Here is a 21,144-nt window from a genome sequence, read left to right on the forward strand (position 1 = left end):
AAGCCCATGAAACTGAGTGATTCACTTATTTAGAGAAAACCATTGTAGGGCTATCAGGAAAAGGAAGAGTGATACCAGCAGAGTAAAACTTTGAGGGATGGTAAGAATATGATGGTCCCAATAACCTCTTTCTATGCTAATACCATTCTGTGATTCTAAACCATTCTGCAGACTAATTGGCTCAGATCAATGTGTAACCAAAGGATACATGAATTTGTATTACCTCTGTCTCTCATAGACTTATCTGCATTTGTTTTTTGACATGCCATTAGGCTATGTATCATAGCGCCTTGAGAGAGGTGGGGAGCTGTGGCCTGTGTATCATAGCCCCAAGAGAAAGGTTGGGGGCTTGTGGGCAATTCATTCCAGGGTTCGACCAATAGCTGATTACCTGAAGGTTAAACATGAGGGTGATTGCTCCTTCAATCTTGGCTTCACTACTAGCGATGCAGTGTGTGGAATCATGAACTACAAAATCTGATGCGAAACATCTTGATGATGCTGCATGTGAAAGTACTGAATAAAGTATGCACGTCAGAAAGTTCTTGGCCAATTTACATGGTTATATGACATTGAAACACCTGTGTGATATCCTACCCTATTAGTAGTGCGGCTACTCTACTTTCTGACAAGCTGTATTAGTAAAAATATTTATTTGCAATTTTACATTGCCAACCTGTGTTACCCAATAACTGCAAATGGTACACTATAATTTTCTGTGAGGTTATTACTTTTTTGTTTGATTTCCACTAATCGTCATGAATTGGTAAAGATAGGGAAATTCTAGAAGCCCTGCCCTATTTGCATAAGTGCAATAAGCCAGAAAAAAGCACCTGGGTTCCAAGATAGCATCCTAACAGAGTCAAAACATGTGCAAGACGTCCACTTTGGGTATTGGAATTCATCAATAAAAGATGGAAATCATGTAGAAATGGGACCCATGCTACATTACCTTTTTCCACCTCCATCCGAATTGAACCTCAGTTTACTTCTTTAACCATTAAACAATTATGTTCTAAATATCGTCTTGTTGGGTTGTGACTTCTTTCACAGGGTTGGCTGTTGGCCTTGATCCTGAAGGTTATGGTAATCCTGATTTCTGCTGGTTGTCCATCTATGACACTTTGATATGGAGCTTTGTCGGTCCCATAACTGCAGCGGTTTCTGTAAGTTTGCAAATGTGTTCTTCAGTAACTAAGTCTACCTCTAAAAGAAATGTCAGTGTTATCGTACTATTATTGTCTGTTAACAGTGAACATGAACTTAGTACCTTTAAAACACCTCAACAGACTTTAACACCCAAATTCTAAAAAAAAGTCAATACATTAGCATTTCTGAATAGCTAATAAAGCAATGGTGGCAGTAAAGACTGTCATATAATCAGAACATTTGACAGGTTAGAAGCAAGCCACGTATTCTACAAGTCAGTAGTAATGATTTTCTTCACAAAAACCATCCAGATTATTCTCACTCTACTGCTTACTCTGCATACATTTCAATGTTTCCACTTTCCAAGTATCTTTAAATTATTTTAAAATGTAAATTTAGAGGATATTGCAACATTCAGGCAAAATGCTTCAATCAGTACATTTAAATCTTACTGGTTTCTTTCATTTGATAATAAAAAAGCCCCATTTTGTTTTAAGCTCCTTCCATGTTGTGCAAGGCCCATCAAGTCCTTATCACCTTGTGTTCACTGAGCCATATTGGCTGCATGTTGGCAAAGGAGTAGAAAGCAAGGACTGCAGATGCTGGAGATCAAAGAGTGTGGTGCTGGAAAAGCACAGCAGGTCAGGCAGCATCCGAGAAGCAGGAGGTTCGACATTTCGAGCATAAGCCCTTCATCAGGAATTTCTTTCTCAGATGCTGCCTGACCAGCTGTGCTTTTCCAGCACCACACTCTTTGACTCCATGTTGGCAAGGCCTGAATTTTAAAACTAACATGCTCCTTTACGTTGTTGTCATTGTGTTTTCTACGTTGCAGATGAATGTTTTTCTTTATATTCTGTCTGCCAAAACTTCCTGCAGACCAGGACATCAAGGTTTTGAGAAGAAAGGAAGTGTGTAAGTCCTGTTGAATTCAATCTTTGATAAAACATTAATGAGCTCACACTTTTTTTAAAAATTGCTTGTTATTGTGACTAAACTTTGAAAGAACTCCGAATAGGAGCAGAAAATCTACAGTTCAAAAGCACTTGTTTAAATTAGGAACTTGTATTGAAATAATGTCTGCTGGATGCTAACATACTAAATACTTAAATTTGTTAACCAATCAGGTGTTGAATAGCATTTTATATTTTAAAGTCTATATATGGATCTAATTCTTTCAATGAGGTAAAAGTGCCGTTTTCAAGACATTTGGGGTGAAAAATGGACAAAATGTCAAATCAGCTGCTCATTATAGAGACCCCAATATTCAGCAACATTACTAGTGTTTCCTGACTTTTTCATTAAAGTTGCAATGGAAGATTGGAACTCATGAGGAATTTGTTCCCAAACATGTTTATCAGTATGTGATTTCAAAATTCTCATCCTTGATTTCAAATCCCTCTGGGATCTTATCCCTCCTTATCTCTGTAACTTCTTGCAGCCCCAACTGTCTGATAGATCTTAACTCCTGATTTATGGCTTCTTGAGGAAGCCCACTATTTAATTCCTCCACCATTGATGCCATGTCTTCATTTCATTAGGGCCTAAGCTATGAGGTTCTGTCCCCACCCCCACTAACGTCTTTGCTTCTCCTCATGTTCCCCCTTTAAGATACTCCTTGGTCATCTGAATGAATATTATCCTATGGCACTCAGTGCTGAACTTGTAAAGCTTCAATGAATTTAATGTGCATTTTATTGTATATGTCATTGGGGTATTGTGTTTTATGCAAGAATAGTGTTTAAAAAGCAGATGCTAAGTTGGTATTGCACATCAATATGATGATTGGAATTGTTGTTTTAATAGGTCTGGATTGCGTACAGCATTTGTGGTGCTGCTGCTTGTCAGTACAACCTGGTTCTTGGCCTTGTTGGCTGTGAACAGTGACACCATTGTTTTCCACTATCTCTTTGCTGGTTTTAATTGTCTCCAGGTAAAGCTGTCAAATAAGTATTTTGTTCTTTTAAAATACCATTCCAGTTGCTAAAAGTTATCTGTCATTCAATGAGCTACATTAATGAGGAGACACATTGAAAGTGTAATTTTCTGTTGGAAATGTTGAGCTGGCACAAATACTCAGTAAAAACTGAAAGAACTAGAGATACTGTAAATCAGAAACAAAAACAGAAATTGCTGAAAAAGCTCAGCAGATTACTGGACCCGAAATGTTAATTCTAATTTCTCTCCACAGATACTGTCAGACCTGCTGAGCTTTTCCAGCAATTTCTATTTCAGTATTGATTGCTTTTTCACTCATGAAATTAGGTGTTAAAAATCATTAATGGAACAAAATGTTTATGTTTTCACTGTTACTCGTACAAAAAGTGGTAGTTTATCAGTTTGAGCAAGATTACTAAATGAAAAGTACTACAGTGCTTTTATGGTAGAGTTAGTTTGTACTAATGACTTTCTTGCTTACAGGGTCCATTTATTTTCATCCGTTGCATCCTCAACAATGAAGTAAGAAAAGCTTTTAAATATACCTTCAGTAAGAAGCACACAGATGATACTGTTGGCACAACAAAATCAACATTGGCATCAGTTAGTAACTTTTTTTTCTTTCTCGTGTGCATTTATTCCTCACTTTCTGCTAAAAATGTCCAATAAAATCTAGTCTAATGATAGTTTACTTTTCTGCAAATAAAGTACTCTTTCCAAACTAATTTCTCAGAAATACAATAATAAGTTTGTTTTTGGGGCTGTCTGTGTAACTTGGGTTAAAATGGAAGGAGGATGTGACCAGTTCTGTAATCTGCCCAGCAACAAACTTGGATATCTTGCTTGTTAAGAGTTAAAGGGGAGCTCAGGTTATTTTGTTTGGAAGAAGGTAAAGATGTTAACCCTGTAAGTAACAGCAAGAACATCCATGCTGGTTGTGGGTAGACTATTCATTTCCAAATTACAGAGAGGCATTAGAAATGTCAGGTTTTCTAAACAGTTATTCTGCAAACTCTGATTAATTCTCAGATAGAAGTCAGAGGTCTCTGGAATAGCTAAGCAGCATTTCTACCCCAATTAAAGACCTACGTGCTTTGTATTGCCATGGAGATATGCTTTGAGAGAGGAATAATGGACATTTTCCCCTTCTTCAAGGTGGTGAGCAGCGGAAATAACTGAGTATGTCAGCCCTGGAAAAATGTTCACTCCTCACCACTTCAGCAATTAATGTTGGGGTGAGAAGGTCCACTGGGGACTTGCTTGACTTTCCAACAGTCAAGGGTAGGTAGGGTAGAGTTGATAAAGAGAAATATTTCCCCTAAGTGGAGGGCTCAGTATTGATGGAGTTGCAGTTTAAAGGTAAAGAGCAGGGGTTTAATGGGGATTTGAGGAAAGTAATTTTCACCTAGAGGATACTGGGTATCTGGAAGTCACTAGCTAAAAGAGTGATAGAGGTGAGAACCCTCAAGACATTTAAAAAGTATTTAAGTGAGCAGGGAGGCAATGGCCTAGTGGTTTTATAGCTGGACTGTTACTCCAGAGACCCAGGTAATGTCCCGGTGACCTGGATTCAAATCCTGCCATGGAATTTGAATTCAATAAAAGTTGGAATTGAGTCTAATGATGACCATAAATCCATTGTTAATTGGCAGAACAGCCCATTTGGCTAACTAACAATCTTTCACGAAAGAAACTTCCATCCTTACCTGGTGTGTGGCCTACATTTGACCCTAAATCTAACCCAGACTGTTTATTGATCTCTGAGCAATTAAAGATGGGCAACAAAAAAATGATGGCCAAGCTAACAACACCCATCTCCTGTGAAGGAAGAAAACATAACTTGAAATACCATAGCATACAGGGCCAAGTGCTCAAAAATGCAATTAGAAGAGGTAAATTCTTGATGACTGGCATGAGCACGATGGGCCGAACATCATTTTGAGTGCTGTAAAACCTCTATGATTGTAAAACCTTTAAGTCGTCAATCACTGACTGTCTGTGGGCCCTCGCGTGCAACCTCCCCAATTACTTACCTTCCCCGCAGGCTAGAAAAATAGCTGGTTTCCTGACCAGGTATCCAGGGTAACCTGCCTCCAATAGATTCCCCCAATTTGGTATGGATGTGGGGCAAGGAGGTAGACTCTGAAAGTTAGGTCCTGCCCTTGTTTCCGAACCCCTCTCTCCACATCCTCCCTCTCAAGAGAAGCAGAATAAAACTACCTTACCATCTCTCTGCTGGATCCAAAGACTAATACGCCTCAATTTGTCATTCTTTACGATCCAGCAGCACCAACTTCTGATTCAGCAGTCTCTGTGAGTCAGAATACCTCTATTGAGGTCTGCAGCTGTAAAACTGATTGGCAGGGTCTAGTTTTAATGAGGCCGGTAGGTGAGTCAACAGTAAACATGTCTGCCCGATGCTGTCCCAAGAAGAGGAAATCCTGGCTGAAGAGTTCATAGGAAGCTGCAGTAATATTGTCTTACAGAGTGTTAAAAGATATCACTGATCCTGACAGAGAGAGGCTAGTCCACAAGAATCTGTGAGAGAGAGAGAGAGAGAGAGAGGAACAGAGATAGAGGCAGCTATTTGTCCACCTTAAGGAGAGAAAATGCTGTCTTTTTCATTCACTACATGGAAGGCAGGTGGGAGCTCCACACTGAGATTGAGGAAACCAAGTCCATGAGGATTGAAACGAGGTTGGAAGAATTGCTTAACTTCGACTGAAAGGAGGAATTTCCAGGAGAATCCTTACTGTGAAAGTCAATCCTTGCAGTCAGAAGTTTCTCAGCTGGGAAAGGAAAATGGAAGTAGGTGATCAGGAGTGAAAATTGTTTTGGACAGGTTCCATGGAATTTACATGCCATCCTAAAGGATAGTGTAAGGTATAACCATGACGGGGGAATTTTTGGTCTTTTTAAAAGTTTGGTCACTTCTTAAAAGTTTTTTGTGGTCTAATATTGCAGTTGTCAACAAAGTTGCTTAGTTTTTAATGGATTTTGTTTTTAGTTTGTTGTAGTACAAGTCTTGAAACTTGAAATCTTGTTGTATGAGCCTTCCATTCAGATAGTTGAAATTTAAATATCATTTTAGAGTTTCTAGTCCACTGTAACAAATATTTTATCAGAATTTCCTTGTAATGTTGAAAATGAAAGATGGAATTATGATAAAACTGCTTCAGAACAGATTCTAGTGATCCCAGGTAGCTGCAGCAGAATTTGAATAGTTTGTTTAGTCATTGATAACCTGATGTCACAACTACACCCACCTTCATCTTTTTAAATGATATGAAGCACTTAATACAATTTTTCATATCGTGAATTCTATTGAAATTAAAGTCATGATTTTTTTCTGCTACTATTGCCATTTAACATCAAAGAAATTGAAAAGATATCGTGACATTCTGTACTTTGCTGAAAATCTCAATCTTTTAGAGGCTAACAGACAATTGTATTGTATGATTAAACTTTGTAAAAACATGACTGAAGGTGAAGGTATATTCACTGGTGTGTACCAGTGAATAGAAATGTGTTGTTAACCATATGTGTATAAACACCTGGGATGGACAACATCTATATTTGCTAGATTAGATGAGTTGATCTAAATGTTATTTTCTTCTAACAGAACAAAGATTTCTCTACTTCTGAGTAGTACATTTTTCTATAAGTGAGATGCACTTCTCAATGTTTGAACAGTTGCATGAAATAGTTGATTTCAAATGAAACAAAATAATCTATATTTCCTCATGCCTTTTGTTTCAAACAGTCATTGTGTAACAACACGTATATTGATGGTCGTGCATGTCACTCAACCTTTGGTGATTCAGCTGCATCAGTAAGCAGTACTTCAAGGTCAGGGAAAAGCCATAACAGTTACATTGCATTCGTCCTCAGGTAATATGACACAGAGTGTTTTTGTGCATAAGTCATTCTAGTGGCAGAATAAGTTAAGAAAGTGGTTAATAAAGCATGCACTATCCCAGACTTTATTAACAGATACGTAAGTGGATAAGAGCAAGGAAGTTATATTGACCTTATATAAACCACTAGTTCAGCTTCATAATCCAGATCTGGGCACAGTGTTTTTGGCAGACATGAAGGAATTAAAGAGCATGCAGAAATGATTCAAGAGAATCATTGGAGAGATGAGGGACGGAGAAGTTGAAATTTTTTTCCTTGGAGGGGAAAAAGACGCAAGTGTTATAATAACGTGCTGATCTTGTAAGGGAGAGTGGCTAGAGCCTTGCCTATATTTCACAGTCAAATTGGTGACCCTAAGTGCTTGTATTAACATAACTGGCTGCCTGTTCATGACAAATTACTATCTTATTTTTCAGGGAAGAAGCTGCTTTGAATAATAGTACCTCAAGTCAAGCCCATGTTGCTCTCACTGACCATGCCACTTCCTTATTCCATGAGATTAAGACAAACCCAGATGGTAAGAAGAATATTGGTGCTAATGTGCAGGCTTCACACACACCTTTCAGAAGACGTGCAAGCCCACATTAATTGATTTAGTATCTGTTTCTCAGCCAAATGTAATTAAATTGGAATGAAAGCATTAATCCATTTAAAACCCAATTTAAATAACAAGGCCATTCTTTATGAATCTGTTATTTAATCTTTGAATTGCTGTAAAGTAGGTCTTTTTTATCATTAAAAATGAAAACATTTAACAAAATAATCTAATAATGTTGGAGGAAGGAATAGATTATAGTTCATTCAAGTTACATGAACTGTAAAACTCTCAAGAATTATCCTACGTTACCTCTGTGCTAATTGTGCTGAAAATTCTGACTAATTTGCTTTGCAAATCTTATTTGAGAGTATATCAGAGATTTGCATCTTTCCTGCCTCTGGATGATGAATAAAGGAAAGAAATGCTTATGTGCTCTTCAATAATAAGGAAATGACTTTGATGGATTCCCTGGCTTACATTTCACTATTAGTCCAGTGAAAGGGATGTACCAGCAAATTTCCATATCTTGAATAATAGCTGATGAGAGGATTTAGTGCATATGTAATCCAGGTGGAATTCGTCCATTTGGAATTGTCTTCATGAAAATAGCTGAAACAATGCAAGTGTTTGATCATATGGAAGAAATATTTCTATGATGTTTTGAAATAAGAAAACAATTTTCTGTTGCTTTCCTGCTACTTAATGGTGGTAGAACTTATTTCTGTTTGAAAGGTTTATATTAAGAGTACTATCGAATGAATATATTCAACTAAATTCTCCCATAAACTTTGTGGTAATTAATGGAGAGATGCCCATTTAGTGTGCAAGTATTTTAGTTAACCATTTGTTCCGTAGTTGGTTAGTTATTACTTGTGAGGTGATATTTTGTGATGTATAGCTGATATATCAGAAATCAGTGAGGTGATGCATGGGAATTGGTGGAGTATAACAAAATATTCTTCAGTCATGCTATCAGTGAATAGAATTTCAGATCAGTACATATTTTACAGATAATTTCTACTCTCAAGTTGCCAAAAATCAATAGCAGGGATTGATTCAGCCACAGAGATCTTTATTCATAACATGTAAGAGATTGCTGGGATTCAGTAGTACAGTCCTACCATTTGTCATGAGCTTGAATTTTCACTGGGAGAGAGAGTCTCTGGCTTAGCCAACATGATGCCAGAAACTGATTACAAATGTTTTGTCCCAAATCTGGCATCTCCCTTCATCATTGGGCATACCTATAGTAAATAATGGTACATACAGCTGCCATAAAAAAGATCCAGTTTTTATTAGTGGGATGTGGGCTGGACACCTTTCAGGAGATGATCCAACTAAACTTATTGGAATTCTTGAGAGATGTAAAGCACTTATTCGGATAGATCCAGTGACACCACTGGGAGAGGTTAAGTGTCTTTTGGGATTTATAAAAACAGACATTATGTGTGCAAAGAGTGGATAAAGTCATGGGAATTGTCAGGACCTTTAAATCTATAGGTTTTAAAATGTGAAAAGTCTGCTTTTTAAAAGCTTGCTATTTCACTCTATTGATTGCCTGATTGCTAACATTATAAGATTTGTCTGGCATGACTGATTTCACAACTTGGGGCATAGATTGTTGTGAGTTTGCACAATGGAGGCATAGGGCTAAAAAGAGCCATGAACGTACATGGGCGGCCTAAGTTGACATGGAAAGGTTTGAGAATGAGGACATAGAGAGTGTGAGGTGGAGATAAGGGATTTGGTTTATAAGTTTTTTTCTTTTATTTGCTGAACAACTGAAAATATAGTGTTTATTGTTTCTTTACAGAACACGATTCAGACTCTGACAGTGATCTGTCACTGGAAGATGACCAAAGTGGATCTTATGCCTCCACACATTCTTCAGATAGTGAAGATGATGATTATCAAGGAGACCCAGGTTGGGAAAAAATTATATCCCCAAATAATGAAAAACATCATCATCACAGTACTCCAAAAGGTAACTATAAAGCTGCTCAGACTTCCTCAATCAATTCATGAGGGTACATGGCACCAGCACTAAACCCAGTATCTGATAAGCTCTCATGACTCTGAGTGAAGTCTTCTCTGCATTTTCTTCTTTTATTTATAACTAAATGTAGTTAACTTCACAGCAATTAAGTTATTAAAATATGTACCTCCTCCAACTACAACCTTACATCATGCACCCTACTTCTTTTCCCACTTAGGTAATCCACCCCATTATTTTATTCCAATGATAGAGCATTCTGAGAAAGCTCTCCAATTTCAGATACACTCTGTATTTCCATAGAGGCCAGGATAGGATGTTCCAATCAAAAATGTGGAGCTTGATCTTAGCAGAAAAAAGTAGAAGCCAGTAACATTCCATTGTAGATTGTTGCTCCATGGAAGGTTTATACTGTGGTCTTATCTCAGAGCTTGTGCAGTTTCTTCTCTGAAAGTGGTAAGACGCATTAATTAAACATTTCTTGTTATATTTTTAGTAACATATGCTTTAAATTTATTGATCAGAGTTTTGTACCATTTGAAAGGTGATGTGGCGGTGTTAATTATTTGTGGGTCTTTGCAGGAAGAGATTGTGGTCTCAGTTATGGTACTTGTAACAACAGTGCACCTCTTTATTAATGGACTACTTCTGTTGAAATAAGCTGATCAATGTTACTTGGGTTTACACTGCTGCTATCAATCTTGATTTCACGTTTATTTATTAAAAAACAGAAATACTCATTAAGGTGCAAAGCTTAACTATTCCAATGTTGTAGTAAAATTATTAAAACTCAAATTTAGAAGCAAGTCAATCAAATTTATTAAATCAAATGTATTAAATCGAAAGCTTTTGGGAGGGGCAGCATGATTCTGACCCTAACAGCGGGCCTTGATCATGCCGTCTCTACTCGAATAACAGGTAGAGCGTTTTTTATAGTCTGGATGACGTGTACAACAAAAACTCGCAAAAGATGGTTTCTAGTGTTCTGCGCATGCGCGCACAGTTTACTGATTCCAGGAATGGCATACCATGATGTTGTATTGTGCGCATGTGCACACAAAGATCACAGGTTCCAGGAGCAGCATACCATGATATTGTGTTCTGCGCATGCGCATACAGAGATCACTGGTTCTGGGAATGGCATACCACGACGTTGTATTCTGTAAGTATTTCTTCTTTAGTTAGTTTCTGTCTTCAGTACCCCACCTTGTGGTATGAGACATGCAGGAGCATGACAAACAGACCACCTACACCCAGTAATCATCAGTGGGGACAGAAAGGCAGTAACTCTCAGACGATGCCAAGTGGAGGCCAGCATCGGCACAATTCTCGCTGTCAAAACTTTACAACATGAGTTAAGGATAGCCATAACAACACAACAAGCAATGACAATAACAATGAACATGATGAAGGCATGCAAAAGGTACGAGCCCCAAGATCCGCCTTATAGCCATCCTAGGGGATTATAATCACAAAACTGTTTCCATTCCTGCTGGATCTATCAGCCTCCAAGCGGATGTGATACACTAGGTTGGTTATATTGGCTGAGGTGTCTGGAGTGTATATGCAGAACTCAGGGCCGATAACAGCACAGGTGCCACTAGCAAATAGTCAAGGACTAAACGATTTTGCAACGCAACAGTACGGGTGGAAATGACCTCAGGCGACACCTCAGAGATGGCCATGCTAACAGCTACAAAGCCATTGGCAGTCTCATTAGCCAGCCTTTGCAAGGTTGAGGCCATATTGATCAGTTCCCTAGCAGCACCATAAAGAATCGCTCGGTCTCAGTGATAGACTGTTTGGATTGAAGCAGGTGTAGGTTGGGATGAAGGCGGAGGGAACTGTAGAGCCATAGAGTCATAGAGATGTACAGCATGGAAACAGACCCTTCGATCCAACCTGTCCATGCTGACCAGTTATCCCAACCCAATCTAGACCCACCTGCAAGCACGCGGCCCATATCCCTCCAAACCCTTTCTATTCTTATACCCATCCAAATGCCTATTAAATGTTGCAATTGTACCAGCCTCCACCACTTCCTCTGGCAGCTCATTCCCTACATGTACCACCTTCTGTGTGAAACAGCGCCCCTTAGGTCTCTTTTATATCTTTCCCCTCTCACCCTAAACCTATGCCCTTTAGTTCTGGACTCCGACAACCCAGAGAAAAGACTTTGTCTATTTACCCTTTCCATGCCCCTCATTGTTTTGTAGACCTCAATAAGGTCACCCCTCAGCCTCCGATGCTCCAGGGAAAACAGCCCCAGCCTATTCAGCCTCTCCCTATAGCTCAAATCCTCCAACACTGGCAACATCCTTCTAAATCTTTTCTGAACCATTTCAAGTTTCACAACATCTTTCGGATAAGAAGGAGACCAGAATTGCACACAATATTCCAACGGTGGCCTAACCAACATCCTGTACAGCCACAACATGACCTCCCAACTCCTGTACTCAATACTCTGACCAATAAAGGAAAGCATACCAAACACCTTCTTCACTATCCTATCTACCTGCAACTCCATTTTCAAGCAGCTATGAACCTGCACTCCAAGGTCTCTTTGTTCAGCAACACTCCCTAGGACCTTACCATTAAGTGTATAAGTCCTGCTAAGATTTGCTTTCCCAAAATGCAGCACCTCACGCTTATCTGAATTAAACTCCATCTGCCACTTCTCAGCCCATTGGCCCATCTGGTCAAGATCCTGTTGTAATCTGAGGTAACCCTCTTCGCTGTCCACTACACCTCCAATTTTGGTGTCATCTGCAAACTTACTAACTGTACTACTTATGCTCGAATCCAAATCATTTATGTAAATGACAAAAAGAAGAGGGCCCAGCACCGATCCTTGTGGCATTCCACTGGTCACAGGTCTCCAGTCTGAAAAACAACCCTCCACCACCACCCTCTGTCTACTACCTTTGAGCCAGTTCTGTATCCAAATGGCTAGTTCTCCCTGTATTCCGTGAGATCTAACTTTGCTAATCAGTCTCCCATGGGGAACCTTGTTGAAGTCCACATAGATCACATGTACCGCTCTGCCTTCATCAATCCTCTTTGTTACTTCAAAAAACTCAGTCAAGTTTGTGAGACATGATTTCCCACGCACAAAGCCATGTTGACTATCCCGAATCAGTCCTTGCCTTTCCAAATACATGTACATCCTGTCCCTTGGGATTCCCTCCAACAACTTGTCCACCACTGACATCAGGCTCACTGGTCTATAGTTCCCTGGCTTGTCCTTACCACCCTTCTTAAACAGTGGCACCACATTAGCCAACCTCCAGTCTTCTGGCACCTCACCTATGATTATCGATGATACAAATATCTCAGCAAGAGGCCCAGCAATCACTTCCCTAGCTTCTAGGGTACAGCTGATCAGGTCCTGATGATTTATCCACCTTTATGCAATTCAAGACATCCAGCATTTCCTCCTATGCTATATGGACTTTTTTCAAGATGTCACCATCTATTTCCCTACAGTCTATATCTTCCATATCCTTTTCCACAGTAAACACTGATGCAAAATACTCGTTCTGTAATGGCAAACAAAAGGGACCACATAGGCAAGATAGCAAGATTGGGACCAAACTGGATGACATGTACAACAAAAACCCGCGAAAGACAGTTTTTTGTGTTCTGCGCATGTGCGCAGAAATCGCTGGTTGTGTTCTGCGTTTGCGCATCTAGAGATCACTGTTTCAGGGAACGGCATAGCACAACATTGTAATCTGCGCATGCACACGCAGAGATAGCTGGTTCTGGGAGCGGCGTACTACAACATGGTGTTCTGTAAGTATTTCTTCTTTAGTTTCTGTCTTCACCACCATGGCAGCAATTTAATGAGTTTAATCAGTTGGAAATGTCCATTTGGAAATATTCAAAAATGAAAATCTTTCTCTAATTATCATATTTAAAGAGTGTATTTAAATTGATTTCCAAATCTGCATAAAACAGAAAGCAATCCTTTTCATTTGCCTGCCTTTAAAACAAATTTCAATTGATTTTCCAGTGGACAACATTTCTGCTCATGTGAAACCTTATTGGCCAGGAGAATTTATGACAACAGCAAGTGAAAGTGAAGGTCCTGGCGGGTCAGAGAATTTGAAAGTCGAAACTGTGGCAAACATTGAGCTTCACCGAGAAAAGCTTAACTATTTGGATGAGAAGCCAAAGGAAAATGGAGACAGCTTGTACAAAGAAAATGCATTATCATTGCCTAACCCTAACGCACAACCTCAGAAAGGTAAAAAAAACCCAAAAGAACTACTGATGCTCAAAAGCAGAAACAAAAACAGAAATTGCTGGAAAATCTCACCAACTGTGGAGAGAAATCAGAGTTAGTGTTTCAGCTCCAATGATCCTTCTTCAGAACTGGTGGTAGCTATGACAAAGTTATTTTTTAATCAGAGGTTGGGGGGGGGGCGGGGAGTTGGAAGGAGGGAGGAGGAGGAGGACTAAACAATAGATGGAAATAAAGCCCAAAGAGAGAGAGAAGTTGGACAAAGAAAAGAGTGAGTAACGGTCAGCTCAGGAGAATGAATGGCTGCTAATGGGGACTATTAGTTGCTAACAATGGGTTGTGTGTCATAGCAGACCATGTGATAACAAGGCCTGGTTTGTGCGGCTCAAGGTAAGGACTTGGATGAAGCTGCCTTCAGCCCTAAAATTGTTGAACTCAATATTGAGTCCAGAAAGAACTTGTTCATTGGCCAACATCTCTGTCTCAGGCTTGATGCAGTGCTCCAGCAAAGCTCAGCACAAGCTGGAAGAACAGCACCTCATTTCTGCTTGGGAACTATACAGCCTTTTGAACACGAGGCCTTGTGCAACTCATGCCCTTAAATGGATTTCAATACCCCAACTCATGAGCAAGGTATTGTTGGAAAATCTCAGCAGGTCTGGCATCATCTGTAAGGAGAGAAAAGAGCTGACGTTTCGAGTCTAACTGACCCTATGAGAGAAGAGCAGTACTTCTTCAGAGTAGGCATTCCTGGAAGAGAGGTGGCAGTGGGTTAAACACTGGATAAAAGCAAATTACTGTGAATGCTGGAATCTGAAACCAAAAGAGAAAATGCTGGAAAATCTCAGCAGGTCTGGCAGCACCTGTAAGGAGAGAAAAGAGAAAAGAGTTTTGAGTCTAATTGACCCTGACAGTGGCAGGTTTATGGTTAGAAGGTTCATTATGTTAGACTCGAAATATCAGCTCTTTTCTCTCCTTACAGATGCTGCCAGACCTGCTGAGATTTTCCAACATTTTCTCTTTTGGTTTCAGATTCCAGCATCCGCAGGAATTTGCTTTTATTTTCGCAAGGTATTGTTCTTACGTGACTTGTGGAGGAGCAGTGTAATTTGGACCTTCAGTTCCAAATTTCTGTATTTAACTGGATATGTCTTCTCCAAGTGTTGACTCAATTACTCCATAATAATGACATGCACTGTTAGCCTCATCATTACTCTCAACACAAAATCTGGGCCATTAATTTATGAGACAGTCCCTTTTGCTCTTGGTCTTATCTTTCCCATTTAATAACCAGCTGTTAAAAAGTAAACTGTCTCATCTGAATGCTTATCTAATTTCTCTACACTCCTCCACCAATCCAGTGAAGTTGCTCTTCAAGAAGGGAAAAGTGGAAAGTAACAGTTTGCCCTGTGAAAAATCCAGCTGCATTTGTCATTTTAAAGGCGAATGCAGCATATTTGAAATGCCACCCCCATACTATGTAATGTTACTGCATATACATTCTAAATTTAGCCTTTTGATTTTTGAAAGCCCTTCAATTTCCAACACAGAGACCGAAAATGTAACAAAATAAACATAATATTTATTTTCCTCAAAACAATTTTCTGTTAATCTTTAAGAATATTTATATTGTTGTTTGTGGTTTATTTGTTTGTTTGATTTGTTCCTGTTACATTGTCATTGTCTTTTTCAGTACAATGGGCAAACTAGATCCAAACTGGCAATTAATTCTGACTACAAACTTACATTTTAGCTATGATGTTTCACAATGCTTTCATCTGTTTTGGCTATAATGAGGGATAATCTGATAATCCCCTACCATTTTGTTTCATCATAAATGTGTCATATTTTAGTTAATTTTGTCATACTACGTTTACACTCATAAATGAAAAGTAACTTTAATGTAAATTATTTTGTTAACTGTATTAATCTACTTTTTGCAATTTATAGGAATTTTGAAAAATAAAGCATTACCATTATTCTCAGAGAAAAACAGCATCAATCGAATTCATAATGAACTTTCCAACCATAAACCTGCCACTGTCTGCTCACGAGCATCTTCAGTGGGATCCAGTGAAGGAAGTCGAGCAGGAGGTGTAACAAAACTGAGACAAACAACAGGGGAAATGAATGGAGTGATGCCCATACCTATGAGCATTAAAACAGGCACAGTGGATGAAGATTCATCAGGGTCTGAGTGAGTATCCCTTCCCTTTGTCACTTAGTGTTACCAAACAAAAATACAGCACATTGACAAAACTGCTGAAGTAAAGAAAAAAACCATTAAACATTGCCAAAGCTTAATGCAATGTGAAGGAGCTGAATTGTACGGTTTATACTAGTGCTGGCATCCAGTTGTTTCCATGCAAATGTATCATTAATATTTCTGGCAAAAGGAGCACAATGGTATGAAACATTTAAGAACCAAAGATAATCGCATCAGCAATATACATTGAAAATTCACACTGACTCTAGAAATTATTGTTTTGGAAAACATATTTAAAATAATATCAAAGTCAAGAATTTATGTCCAGTATATTAAGTATATATCAACATTATTCGATGGTGTAGTTTCAGGAACAAGTTTGGAAATTGTCTTCTTTATGTGTTTCTCACCAGATTGATCTTCTATAATTCACTATTTTTCATCACCTTTCTGTATGTTATTGATAATACTATATGGTAATGGTACAGGTCAACTGTGTTAAGGTTGCAAAGAGATAATTACCTTACTTTGGTAGTTAAGGTTCTTCAGTGACACCTTACACTTGATGCCCTTTAATATGAAATGATGATTTCAATGTCATAATATTTGGCACGTTATGACATTCTATTACAGTTACTTTATATGCACATGCAGCACGACAGAGAAGTTCAGATTACTGAGGACAGAAAAGTAACCTACAGGGTACTTTTTCAACTTTCAACCAGGATGTTAAACTGTTTTCCTTGGAGAAGAGATTAAATTAGCAGCAATTTGATAATTAAAACAATTTGATAGAGCTTATCAAAATATTGAGGTGTTTGGATAGAAATAGGGAGAAACTGTTTGGGTTGGTCAAGAACCAAAGCACACTGGTTTACGATGATTGAAAAGGTAATGATGGCATGAGCAAAAAAATCCTTTTCACACAACTCATGGTAGGAATCTGAAATATAGGGCAGCACAATAACTAGCGCTGCTGCCTCACAGCAGCAGTTCTACCCTCGGGTAACTGGCTGTGTGGAGTTCGCACATTCTCCCTGTCTCTGTGTGGGTTTCCTCCAGTTTCACGCCATGTTCCAAAGATGTGTGGTTAGGTGGATTGGCCATTCTAAATTGCCCATAGTGTCGAGGGATGTGTAGACTAGGTAGATTAGTTGTGGGAAATGTAGAGTTACAAGGTGAGTCTGGGTGGGATGCTCTCTGGATTGGAAGGCGGGGGGGCATTGTTGGTGTGGACTCGATGGGGTGAATAGCCTGCTTCCTCAGTGTAGGGATTCTATTATTCTGTACTGTCCCTGAGAGTGTGATGGAGGCATGTTTAATTGGATAATAAACTTAAATAAAAGAATTTGCAGGGGTATGAGGAAAGGATGGGGGAGTGGGACTTGATGAATTGCTCTTCCAGAGAGTTGGCATGAACACAAAAGGCCAAATGGTATGTTTCTGTGCTGTAACCTTCTATGATACTATAAATATTTTGGGAATTACTTGATTTATCTTTTAAAGAGCAGGACAAATTTTGTGAAAGAAATCGTTTAGTGATCAGCACAGATTTTTCTCAGAGCTTTCTGTACCTTTTGGTCAATATCTTTTTTTATTAAACATAAGTGTTATTTTCAGCCTGGGATCTGGCAAAAAATTCTTAAAATATGTTCAGTCATATAAATTCAAATTAATATCTATGCCTCAGTGTATTTGACTTCTAAACTAATTTTTATCTCTTTTCTCTCCTCATCAAACTTACAGATTTCTATTTTTTAATTTCCTCCATTGAAACATTTGGTTAATTTCAAACAATATCTCACTGTCAGCCATATACCACCAATTATGAAATGCACAGTTGATTTCCATTACACTATTTTCAGCATACAATCATGATCATGCATTTTTTTTTCTTTTGTTCTTTTCACACCCAGTAGCAGTGATGAGACCTCGATATGACTTGTCAGCATAGGATGAAGAGGATTGCTAAAAAGCTGCGGCGATGTCACTTTGCTTACTTCCTATAGTGCTGGTGACTTGTGCCTTGTCCCAAAGCGCAATGCTCGCACATAAGCAGACTGTCTAATATGGAAAGGAAAGGAACTGCTGTCATCAGGAGAGGGTGTCTGGAAGAAGTGATCACTTATTGTCAGTGCCAAATCTTGCTGAAATGCTGTTCTGAACAAAGTGGGTGCCTGGAAACTACATTACACAATGATCAAAATGCACCCAGACATACTTCAGAACAGTGAGGACAGCGCATGGAGCAACCAAAATTCAAAGAAGCCAATTAAAGTTTCAGAATTTTGAGTTCTCAAACAATGTGCAGAAAAATGAAAGACTTAATGCTTCAGGGAATTTATTGTAACTACTGTTTATATGATATCTGTTCATGATTATAGCTCCGTATTGAAAACTCCCCTTGACAACCTCAATCAAATGCTTTTTTTGATTTCAACTGTCCAAATTATAGGATGTAAGAGACACGCATTACAGGAATTATATAAGTTGCCTTACAATAAGGTCACGTAACTTGTAATTATGGCTATCTTAAATTTAAACCTACAGTTTTTTTTAATATGCAAAAGCATTTAATTCTGTTACAATGATTAGAATGTTTTGCTGCACTGAAAACTTGTTTTCTCAATCACATATTCAATACAGTTGTAATGGATTGAGTATTTTCTCTAAAAACCATTGGTACTATTTGGGAATTGTATAAAGTAAAAATGGCATACATGGCCTGTTTTATTTGGTAATGATGAACCTTTATTTATAATCCAATTACCAGTTTTGATTTTGAGTTTGTCTTTGGGAAACTATATTGTCAAAGGTTGTACCTATGGCAGTCCCCTTTGAATAGCTCTCATAGAGGGCTGTATGCTATGACTGGGCAAATACAAGCCGTTTAACTGTAACTACATTCACCACATGTGAAAACAAATGCCTTTAGCCACATGGCCTTCATGCTCCAGCTATAGTGGAGTTGTTCTCAGACCAATGCCTACTTTGAACTTTTTTTTACAAGACAGTTGTTTGTAGATATTTTGATATAATTTTTAAGTTGTCTTGAGAGAAAATGTGTGTTGTACATGCTTTTCTGTTTTAAGTTGGTTAACATAGTTCTAAGGGAAAAATGAGTAGGAACTGCAGGATGTTTATTTAAAAAAATGCTGCTCATTTTTTTCTGTTAATATGGTGTCTGTTAATATTGTATAGATTCAATGTTTGACTGAAAGTAAAGGCTTCCACTATTTTATCTGAAAAAAAAATTTTTTCCATTGTTGTCACCACAAAAGACCAGAATACTGAATGCTTTCTAACAGTGAATTGTACAGTGAGTTCCTTAATGTACATACTGGCAGTTTTTAAATAAATGTAGTTGAAACAGATATAGTAACCTGAAATTGACAATGGAATAGTATATTATTTTGTCCGGAATGTTTTATTTCATGATTTAGGAATGTGCAAATATTCTAGTACACTTTCTAAGTTGAAAATACTTTCCCTTTTTAGTATTTTTTTTCAATGTGTACTTTATTATTATTTTAGAACAGAAACCAATAGATGCATAGTTACCAGTATTCATCACATTACAGCAGTTTCTCTGTGTACAGAAATAGGAACTGGATATGAGAACACCTGCCTTTTAATTTAGTAGAATCATGAATCTAATCAAGACTGAAATGAGCATCAAAGCAACGTTCTCAGAAACATTACGACTGGGAGACACTTTGCATTCCATCACCTCAGTCCCCCCAAAAAAGTCCTTAATAGAAAGATACAGGATCAGAAAAGCCCAAATTTATTGTTTTCAAAATTTTGCTGTACAATGGGGATGTCTGAATGCTTAACATTCTTTGTAAAATTTAGTTGTCTTCTATTCTAAGCAGGGCTTAAAATATTTTTTATAAGCAGGTTAATAACTAAGATATTGATCAAACATGTTAAGCAGTAGAATATTATTGTTATAGCATAATTTTAAGTCTTGTTCAAGTAACTTCTTCAACGTGGTTCTATGTAAAATGGTGTGAAAAGCAAGAGCACACAACTCAGTGAGCCAAGTACTGCAACATGGGATGAGAGTAGATAGGTGCTTGATGATTATCCTGGACAAAAAAACATCGAAGGGCCTCTTTTTGCACTGTAAGACACTATGATTCCCCTTACTGGAAGCTATAAAACAAACTGCACCCAAAACCAAGAAGCACAAGACCAAGATGCATTAATAAAATATTTGAAATAATGTTACAAAGCATTACTACATTGAAACTCAATCCATATAACAACCAATGTGCTTTAACTAAAAATACAGATTGTGCACAGTTTGCCCAGATTTGTAATTTGATGAATGTGACCAAGGGTTACATCAATGACACGACAACTTGGAGAATACGAGATTGGGGAAGTGGAAATGAAAGCAAGTCATTGGAGTTTCTACATTGCTGCAGACTTCCTAAATGATTCTAGGATACTGTAAAAGGAAAATTCAGTAACTATTGACTATCCTTTTGACTGTAAAAGAACTAAATGACTGGAAGGTAATTTTTCAATTATACACAACTTGTGAAGACATCTGATAAGAAAACTGACTTTCCTCTATTTTATCTGACTTTAACTTTACAATAAATCCTGATACCATAGTTAACATTCAGTTCTTAACAGTTTGGCTTCAGGATAAAAATTGTTTGAAATGATTATATTTTCCCAGATTTGTTGAGGAGCATCTCCTTTGCTTGACACTTTAAGTTACTGCTATGTTTTGAAATCCTGACTCAAATATTGTCACGAGTGCTTTTTACTACCTGATTTTTAAAGTTTTCTTACCCAATGTACAATTAAGTATTGCATCAGTTACACAGAGTTGTACATTCTAACCTAGAATACGACTGAATTAACCAAAATTACATAGATGAAACTAGCAGATTTCACATTTAAGACAAAACAAAATATTGTTTTTTTTTTAAATTGTATTAAGATGGGTATATTCCAAGACTTCAAAAAGAAAGCAAAGATGTTTGGCAGTTATAGAAGTACTTCAATTAATTTTCAAATACTGATAAGGGTGTTTGAAGCAAATTATTTCAAGTATATATAAATGATTTACTGTATTTGTATATGTTTTGCTTAATATTTACTCTAATGTTAGTCATTGTTTAGTATTTACTTTGGTG

General features: G+C 37.9%; 1 protein-coding gene across 4 annotated transcripts in view; it reads left to right on the top strand.

The window, feature by feature from the left end:
* Window positions 1–19,377, top strand: part of LOC122562939 (cadherin EGF LAG seven-pass G-type receptor 2-like) — a 328,596-nt gene extending 309,219 nt beyond the window's left edge. The window contains exons 26-35 of one of the 4 annotated variants that reach the window (XM_087973584.1): window positions 1,054–1,166; window positions 1,985–2,064; window positions 2,956–3,082; window positions 3,571–3,690; window positions 6,851–6,936; window positions 7,422–7,522; window positions 9,357–9,527; window positions 13,552–13,785; window positions 15,733–15,979; window positions 17,735–17,881. In XM_087973584.1, the coding sequence (XP_087829710.1) occupies window positions 1,054–1,166; window positions 1,985–2,064; window positions 2,956–3,082; window positions 3,571–3,690; window positions 6,851–6,936; window positions 7,422–7,522; window positions 9,357–9,527; window positions 13,552–13,785; window positions 15,733–15,979; window positions 17,735–17,762 (1,307 nt within the window). In that variant the 3' untranslated portion in view covers window positions 17,763–17,881. Of the gene's footprint in view, window positions 1–1,053; window positions 1,167–1,984; window positions 2,065–2,955; window positions 3,083–3,570; window positions 3,691–6,850; window positions 6,979–7,421; window positions 7,523–9,356; window positions 9,528–13,551; window positions 13,786–15,732; window positions 15,980–17,734; window positions 17,882–17,904 lie in introns of those variants that run through there. The other 3 variants (XM_087973581.1, XM_087973583.1, XM_087973582.1) reach the window with 3 other exon arrangements.
* Window positions 19,378–21,144: the final 1,767 nt, after the last annotated feature.

This window comes from Chiloscyllium plagiosum, unplaced genomic scaffold, assembly GCF_037043375.1.
Source record: "Chiloscyllium plagiosum isolate Xiang-an unplaced genomic scaffold, Cpla_swu_hap1 HiC_scaffold_26, whole genome shotgun sequence".
Taxonomy (NCBI): Eukaryota; Metazoa; Chordata; class Chondrichthyes; order Orectolobiformes; family Hemiscylliidae; genus Chiloscyllium; species Chiloscyllium plagiosum.